Below are 8,992 nucleotides of genomic sequence, written 5' to 3' on the forward strand. Positions count from 1 at the left end.
ATAGAGAAGATTTATTTTTCATAACCCCATTCTAGTGCATATTAATTACTCTTTTAGTTCTTGATTAACGCACTTTTATATTTCCAAGCTTTTGTATTTCTGCCTAGGTTCTCATGTGCACGGATTGACAAAGATGTTGGAAAATTAGAGGATATTTACAGAAAAAGGCACAAGAAATTTTAAAATATTGAGAACCATAAAAATGAAAAACTAAGCAGTGTATTTAGCTGAAAAGAACAGATAAGGAAGTGACTCTGTCAGAGTCTACACATAAACAGAAACTTAACAGCAGATGGAACAAGCCAGCAGCTTGTTCAACTACAGTAAAGGCAAGTATAACAGAGTACTTGGTTGTAAGTTTACCAAGAGTGAAGGACTCACTCCAAACACAGACTAATTTTTAATCTGGGCCTTCTTAGACCAAAAGAAGAAAAAAAAATGCAGTTTGAACATAAATAATTTTTATATCAGAAAATGTAACAGTTAAATGATCCCAATGTCCTGCGCTGCAGAATCAGCCATTAAAGACATCTGTAGTTTCTCCCTCAGAGAACAGTGAAGAGCAACAGTTAAATCAGAGAAAACATTTTACCACCAAAACATTTTACTACCAAACTTAAGGACAGTTGAAATTGAAAATATTCCTTTAAATTGGTATTAACATTTGAGCCTTATTACATATTCTGGATCATCTTTTCTTTGTATGTGACTCTAAATTTACTGAAAGCATGATGCCCACCTGGAGATGGGGAGGAAAAAGTCTGTGGTTGCACCTGTAGTTCCAGATAGTTAACTTCCAAAAATATATGAAGGGGGAAAAGAAGCAGTAAGCAGAAACATTCATGATGGAGCTCTTGCAGACGGAAAAGAAAGCTCCTTTAATTGGGACTTTTAATTACAAAGCAAAGAACATAACAGACTGGCAGAGCATAGGTTGAGCAGAAAGAGGCAGGTGGCAAGTCTGCTCGAGATATGAAAAGCAGGCAGCAACAGAAGTCTTAGTCACTACCTCCTTGTTGGAATAGTACACTTTGTTTATTTTCAGACATTAAAGATTTAAGACTGAGTAGCATATACCCATGTGCATATATTTTTCTCTTACTGTGTTATTTTTTCTGTTGCTAAATTCAGAGCATCCAGATGCATTTGAGCCAGTCGCAAGCCAGGGAATGTCAAAAAAGCACCAATAAGTGAACACAGAACAGCCAGGAACAATTTGAAGGTTAGTTTAGACACAGGACCCCTAAAAGAAAAGAAAGGAAATAAGCATTTTCTTGGCAAGGAAGTTGGGGAATGGGGGCATGGGGCAGGGAGAAGGGGAGGCATATTAGAGACTACTTTCAACTCAACAGTATCTCATATTTAATAAAAAAGGCAAACAGTATTCTATAGTTTTACTCTGGAATACCAGCATTATTACAAACCAATCAGGAGTTAAAAATTTAAAAAAAGTCATCCATTTATTTCCTAGAAAAACAGAAAACCTAAGCTACTGCTTGTAGGATGTTAAATTTGTTAGTAGAGAAGAACAAAAAAAATAATTTTATAATTAACAACAAATTATGTAGCAGAAATAGCTAGTAGAATAAACTTAATGATTATGTTTTTGAGAGAGGAATAGGTGCATCGTAAGTCTAACTGGTCAAAGACAAAATGCACAGTTAAGTTATACTACTTATATTCTACCTTTATCCCTTAAAAAGCTCTATCAAACTGTTATTACTGCAGTTTTTCACAAATTTAACTAAAATATACATGTGGCCAATTAGCGTTTCTCTTCCAAGTGATTAATAGTTTATTTTCATGAATTATGGAATATATTAAAAACTAACAGAAAAGAAAAAAACAAGATCAACAATGAATCGATTAATTCAAGAATTAATAAACACTGGATTACACAAAAATACAGGCAACATGCAACGAAAATATTAAAGAACAAAAATCTAGTGATGCACATGAGTTTCAGACACTTTCTTAATCTACGTCATACAAACTACCAAAAGACACCATCATCAACTCAATTGCTGCTGTAAACAGCCAAAGCATTGAAAAAGTTCAAAAATAAAACAAACACTTAACAGAAAAAGTAATATGAAGTTAGCAAATTTACAATAGCTTAGGAAAAGCAGAGTGAAGAAAGGCTACGAAACACATGGTATTCAGTTAAGGGTTTCCCATGAGTTTTTTTCATAAATGACACTCATCTAGTTTGAGGAAACTTCTGTTCCTCAAAATTAAAGCGATTCTATAGCCTCTGCATGACACCTGAGAACTTCCAAGCACAAAATCCAAAGCTGCCTTTCCACAGTTGACAATATACCCCATAAAAGCATTCCAGAGCATATGTAGACTAACAGAAATCCATTTTACAATACACAAAGGCTGTATATGACAGCAGTTGTATATTTAGGTAATGTCACAAGCTATGGCACGTTCCTTAAACAAACTATACAAAACTTGGATGTCCTGTAGCAGATGTTTTTGCGTAGTAAGAACACTACTACAGCCTGAAAACAGGACCAAGTGCCAAAATTTACCCCAAATACCAACTTTATCACAAGCTCCACCTATAGCTTTTGCATGTTCATCCTGTTACATGCCACAGGAATAGCAAAAAAGTATTTATCACTTGTTTTAAGCAATCCTTGCAAAGCTGAAGGAAGTTACCCTGAGAAAATGTTTATAGCTTTGAACCGAATTTTATGAACTACAACCAAAATGTCAGGGTAGAAAGTATCTCCAAATTAAAAGAGAAAACAAAAATGCAACTGAAATTACTTGTGAGTACTGATGAATTATCTTCATTAAGCCACCTCTTTACATTACAGACACAATATGCATGTACAAGAGCAAAACATGCAAGACAAATGCTTGCTAAGAAAACCCAAGTGGTTCAGTTACAAAAGCACATATAAAACAGACAAATGTACTTCCAGAAACTTACTGGGATTCCAAACCCTGCTTTTCAAGAAACTGCATAGCACTTTCTGAGAAATTCGAGAATCCTGCAGAGACACATACATTATATGTATTTTATTACAGTACAAATGCAGAATCCTAAAATACTAGGTAACAGGTCATGTTTAAACAAGGTTTCGTATGCCTAGCATAGCTCTTCCATGCGTTAAGTAGTATGTCATAATGCAATAAAACTTGATTATTAACACATATTTGCACATTACAGGAACAAGAATAAAAATATTTTTCACAAACATAAGTTTAGGATTTTCAGTAAAAAAGCTTCACTTTACTATGAAAGACAAAATGGGTAAAATGTAAAACGGAAGTCAGATGTAATTAACAAAACAAAGAACCAAAGTGAGGATTACACTATTTAAAAGAAAACAGGGAAAATACACAAGACAGCCTTCAGAATCTGCATTCCGAAGCAAAAATTTCTTCTAAGTTCATACAGAGCTCATTTTAACACAGACATTCTCAGAACCACCTAAAAGACTGGACATAATTATTTCAGGTCATGCAATCACCAGAGCTGTTGCAAACACTAAAGAAAGGAGTTACCTGATTCAAGTCCAAACTCTAGATAGTTTTCTGTCACAATAAGAATTGCCATTGCTTTCACAAAGAAGAAAAATCCAAAGGTGACACAGACTGATCTTTCACCTCCATCCTCTACTTTGAAATAATGGGTAGTCAACGAAAAAAGTACCTTACTACACAAGAAAAAGGTCAAGGAAAATTAAGTCTGTAAAATAACTGTATTTAAGAATTACAAAGCTGTATTTTAGTCATCTACACCAGGGCTGTTCCATGATGCGCAATTTTTTTTAAAAAGTACTATGTGTTCAGCCAATTTCAGGTTAAAATTACAGAACACTGTAAAGCATAATAATCACATAATGGGTAGCCAGGAATACACTACTCTGGAGTATATTTTTGATTTAGGCTTACTTAGAGTGAACTGCAGCAATATCCACTGTGAGCCTAGGAGAATTAAACCAGAGTTGCAATGTAAATGATTAAATAATCATTAATTACATCAAACAAAAAAATAAGACAATTTTATCTTCAATACAAAATACTGAACTAAATAAAAAATGGTCCACCTAACCACATAATTCAAGATTTAAGATACCTTAATTTCAAAATCCAAAGTATGGCTTCTGAACGCAACTCTGATGGCAGGGAAGCAAATAAACATGCTTTTAACCACAGAGGAGCTGTAAATGTTCTTCCTGGATGCACAACCCTATGGTATACATGCAAACAGCAAGAACAGGATGCTCCAAGCAAGGATTTTATCAATAATGTGATGGAATTTCTCAGCTATGAGAACTTCTGCTCACAGGGAGTGTAGACCTGCCTTACAAGAAACTGTGACAAATGGCATGGGATTGCTTACAGATTATTAGGTGACTGTTTACTAAACAGAAAACATGTGAAAAGATGAAAGTTTTCTCCTTTTTAACACATTTATAAACATAATTAGCTCCAAAGGTAAACAGAAGTTTAAGATAATTTTTTCATTATTAATTGTCAACTCTTATTACTATGACCTGAAGCTCATTTTAATTGATTTTTCTCCTTTTTTTTTTTCTTCCCCTCAAATGGCAGGCAATATCCAGCCCATACTTAAATAAAGCACTTGGTGATCACTCCAGACATTACCAGCTTGGAGAAACCTAAGAGAGAAAGAAAAGGATTTAAAGTGCAAACTGTACCTTTTTTCTCCGCTATGCAGTAATATATTAATTCATATTTGCACTTTTTATAATACTGGGAGTATTTTAAGATGCAGATTACAAAAACACCTGTTTTAGAGGATCTGTTCAGTAAAACATTTGAACAGTCATCAGTTAATCTCTCAAGAAACTCTATGATTATGCAATACCGCACTTCATTAGGTAAGCACATATTTTGCACATTGCTGTATTTCTTGTATATGCAGAGAGGTGCTCATATGCACCCCATAAGAGGGGCCTAAGCACAGCACCTGATAACTCTAATTTCAGAGAGCTCTCTTCGTATTTCACAGAAAGAACTGATACATCTAAAGGAAGACTTACCTCATCCTACAACAAGGTACATGATAGGCATTATCTACGTTTCCAGACTCTGTTCTAGAAAGATCTGTTTCTCTAAGAATACATTCTTAAACTAAGTCTTTTACAGCTGGAGACATTGATCACAAGTTGAAAACACATTATTTTAAAATCTTGAAGTTATACAAAGGACTTTGTAACAGTTTGTGACCAACTGCCCTAACCTATAAATAGATTTATAGCCTCCTAGATACTTCATGTTTTCAACTCTGGATTGTGCCTAAACGATGCTGGAAATGCAACCAGGAGAAAGAAATTATACTCATAGTAAATTCCAATTATAATGCAGATTCAAAACCCAATATATAAATTAATGATTATGCAAACCATGTATGACCAAAACCCTCTGTTAGTTGAATATTCACCACTGCATTCTATTTCAGGGATGGAGAAAATCAAAGTATTATAGCTCACTTCACCACTTCCTTTCACTGCTTGACCTATGTTTCAAGACTGACTGAGAACTAATTTGGAAGTACCTAGTACTAAATTAATAGATTTCCCCCCCACCTCATCTTTTATTACCTTTTTTTTTCTGTCACAAAAGGTGATATGCCTATAGAATTTGTGGTATACACTTTTACAAAAATAATTTAATCTTTGAAACCGCTACAATTACGGAATTTTTGAGCGATACAGTCTACTAGTGTTTGTGCACATGGTTGAAGAGAAAAAGATACGTCTTCTCTTTCTATTAAAATACATAAAACTGGCATTCATAATTGAAATCCAAGTAAACTCATCTATATTATTTCTGACTGTATATATGTAGAAAAAAAACACAGTTAAAGGCTCAGAGGTTAAGATATTTGATGACTGACATTCCCTAGAACAACCTTCCGTCAAGTTAAGACTGTTGTTTTCCTTTGCTATGCCATCCGTGTTTTCCAGAAGTAGCCACTGAAATTTACTAACCTACCAATGAAATCAGGTTAGTTACCTTTTCAGATAAAAGACAGCTTCACAGCTGAGGAATACTTTTGCTATACCGCACTAATTCTCTTAAATACTTTGCCTTTGTAACAGAAATGATTGCATACAACACTGTTTAATGGTTTATAAACAAAAAGTTAACTAACCTGACCTTTTCAGTTGTTCTCGGTGGTGAATCTGAAATACCTCTGTAAGTATAGTAATTTAAATCAGGCACATGTTACCATTAAGAATCATGATCACTAGGTCTTGTCCATCTTACTCTACCCTCATGCACATTCTTCCTCCTGCCAATAAAGCATTTTCTAATTTTACAAACCCAGCCAGGGTGAATCCAATACACCCCACCTGGATTCCAGGTGTCCATCAAGCCACTCTGTCACTCCTCTCCTCAGATGGGCAGAGGCAAGAAAATAGAAATAGGCTCCATGGCTGCAGGGCACAGGCAGCCTCACCATGGTCTTCATCACAGGCTGCCAGGGAAATCTCTGCTCCGGTGCTTGGAGCACCTCCTTCCCCTCCTTGGCAATAACCTGGGGGTCTGCAAAGCTGTGACTCTGGCATATTCTCACTCCTCTCTCCAGCTACAATTGCTCTTCCCAGTTTTTTTCTCCCCCTTCATAAACTTCTCAGCCCAGAGGTGCTGTACAATGTGACAGAAAACTAGTTCTGCCCATCTGTTTCCTTTGTATAATTAATAAATGACTGTTCAACTACCTAGAACTGGATAAGTAATTATACAAGGTTACACGTGTAGACAGATTTCTTATTTCCCAGAATTTATTTATTTCTGAAGGCTTGGTCCTACATATCAGGCCATTCTTCTCTAAACTTTCCCAAGTTTGCATATGTTTTCAGAAGTGCCACCTGAATTTTAAACTTTAACTTCTCTCACCTCAACAAAATGATATAAGCCCTTAGGAATTCTCTCTCTAAAGTACACTGCCTATTACCAAAAACTCAAAACAGTATTGGTCCCTTACACAATACATGCCCAGGGACAAAAAAGCTAAAGCATCTGATCAACTGTTCACGGTTTGTTAAATAAAATTTAGATTTTAGCACATGATCTTTTGCTTTTAACACTATTCAATGTGATCTCACTTCCCTTGCAGTCATGTAGGAAGGCTACTGAGAAAACATAGCTGATGTGCTTCTAACATGCAGGGACTAATAGATCCGTTTCAATCTCCTCCAGGTCCAAATGTGCAATTACATCTGAGGCGCTTCAGCCAGATTAGGATAAAACCAGAAATGGTGGTTTAGGCTCAATTTGTATAAAAATTGCAGGTGAGAATGAAACAATCAAAAGAAGACCCTAAGAGTTACTTGCATATTCACACTACTGAGACAGAAAGCTTGCACTGCCAGATAATTTAATCCTTTTTAATTTCTGCATTTGGTTTTGCCCTGTGTTGATGAATTATTTCAGTGAATTTTCCTAGTACAATTCACAACTCTGTGTCACCTCAGGTTGCAATCACTGTAGTATTATTTAAGTTGGCTACACACCAGATTTGAAAGATGAAGCAAATGGGGCATTGACAGCAATAAAGTTAAGGGTGCATTGTGGCTTTAGGATCTGAAGCTTGTTTTTCCATTAGTTCTTTTAACCTCCCCCTCATCCTCAAAATGGGAGTCAAAGTTGTTGGCTTTCATTTCTGACTTCTCAAGCAGCAGCTGATTCTCACTCCTTCCCTCTGCCAAGATCGAACTAGAATTCCTGACTTTATCCAAACAAATAAAGCACAAAGGCTGTGCAATAACACCAAGGTATTAGCTATAATATCACCGTAAGGTGCTCAACAGCCAGACACTGAATTTCCTGTCACTACCTAGCAGACAAGAAAAAAAGGATTTTGGACTCTGGATCTGTCCACTGACAAGTCAAAGGAGACTACGTGGTGCAGAAGCAAGCTACTGACAGTCGGGTTTTTTTCATAATCTGAGTTAACTCCCTCTTCTAGTAAGTTCTTACTCATTACAAGGAAAATTCTAGATATCATTTATACTCCAGGCTACATAGAAAAAGAATTCCTGTCCTTATCGTATAGGAAGCACACATTTTCATAATTATCAAGTACAAACAAGCATCAAGCATATTCAGAACTGTTAGCCAAATACAACCAAACATTCAAGGGCAACAAGAAGGGCTTCTATAGGTACAGAGGTAGTAATGGTAAAAGGAACATAAGGGAAAATGTGGGCCCTCTGGAGAAGGAAACGGGAGTTGGTTTCCAGGACATGGAAAAGGCTGAGGTGCTCAATTTTGCCTTGGTCTTCACTGGCAAGAGCACAAGACACACCCTCTGAGTGGCAGAAGGCAAGGGCATGGACTGGGAGAAAGGAGAGCTGCCCATGGTTAGAGAACATCAGGTTTGGGAACACCTGAGGAACCTGAAGGTGCACAAGTCCATGGGACCCAACGGAATACATCTGTGGGTCCTGAAAGAACTGGCGGATGGGGCTGCAAAACTTCTCTTCATCATATTTGGAAAGTCGTGGTAGTCTGGTGAAGTTACTGCTGACTGGAAAAGGGGAAACATAACCCCCATCTTTAAAAAGGGAAAAAAGAAAGGAAGATCTGGGAAAACTACAGGCCAGTCTGTCTCACCTGCATGCCTGGCAAGATCATGGAGCAAATCCTCCTGGAAACAATGACAAGGGACAAGGAAAACGAGGAGGTGACTGGTGACAGCCGGCATGGCTTCACCAAGGGCAGATCATGCCTGACGAACATGGTGGCATTCTATGATGGGGTCACGACCCTGGTGGATAGAGGACGGGCAACTGACGTCATCTACTTGGACTTGTGCAAAGCCTTCGACACTGTCCCGCATGACATCCTTGTCTCGAAACTGAGAGACATGGATTTGACGGATGGACTGCTCAGTGGATAAAGAACTGGCTGGATGGCCGCACTCAGAGAGTGGTGGTCAACGGCTCGATGTCCGAGTGAAGATCGGTAATGAACAGCATTCCTCAGGGGTCGGTGT

At 37.1% G+C, this 8,992-nt stretch overlaps 1 protein-coding gene across 1 annotated transcript; it reads right to left on the bottom strand.

The window, feature by feature from the left end:
* Nucleotides 1-1,102: 1,102 nt before the first annotated feature.
* On the bottom strand, nucleotides 1,103-3,649 carry LOC104509050 (transmembrane protein 161B-like; the record flags this gene model as incomplete). The annotated part of the gene is made up of 3 exons (XM_010150865.1): nucleotides 3,523-3,649; nucleotides 2,945-3,005; nucleotides 1,103-1,243 (listed from the first exon to the last, which is right to left on the bottom strand). Coding segments are annotated over exons 1-3 (254 nt in total), but the record flags the coding sequence as incomplete, so codon positions are not given.
* Between the last annotated feature and the right edge of the window lie 5,343 nt (nucleotides 3,650-8,992).

Source organism: Eurypyga helias, unplaced genomic scaffold (assembly GCF_000690775.1).
Source record: "Eurypyga helias isolate BGI_N326 unplaced genomic scaffold, ASM69077v1 scaffold52084, whole genome shotgun sequence".
NCBI lineage: Eukaryota > Metazoa > Chordata > Aves > Eurypygiformes > Eurypygidae > Eurypyga > Eurypyga helias.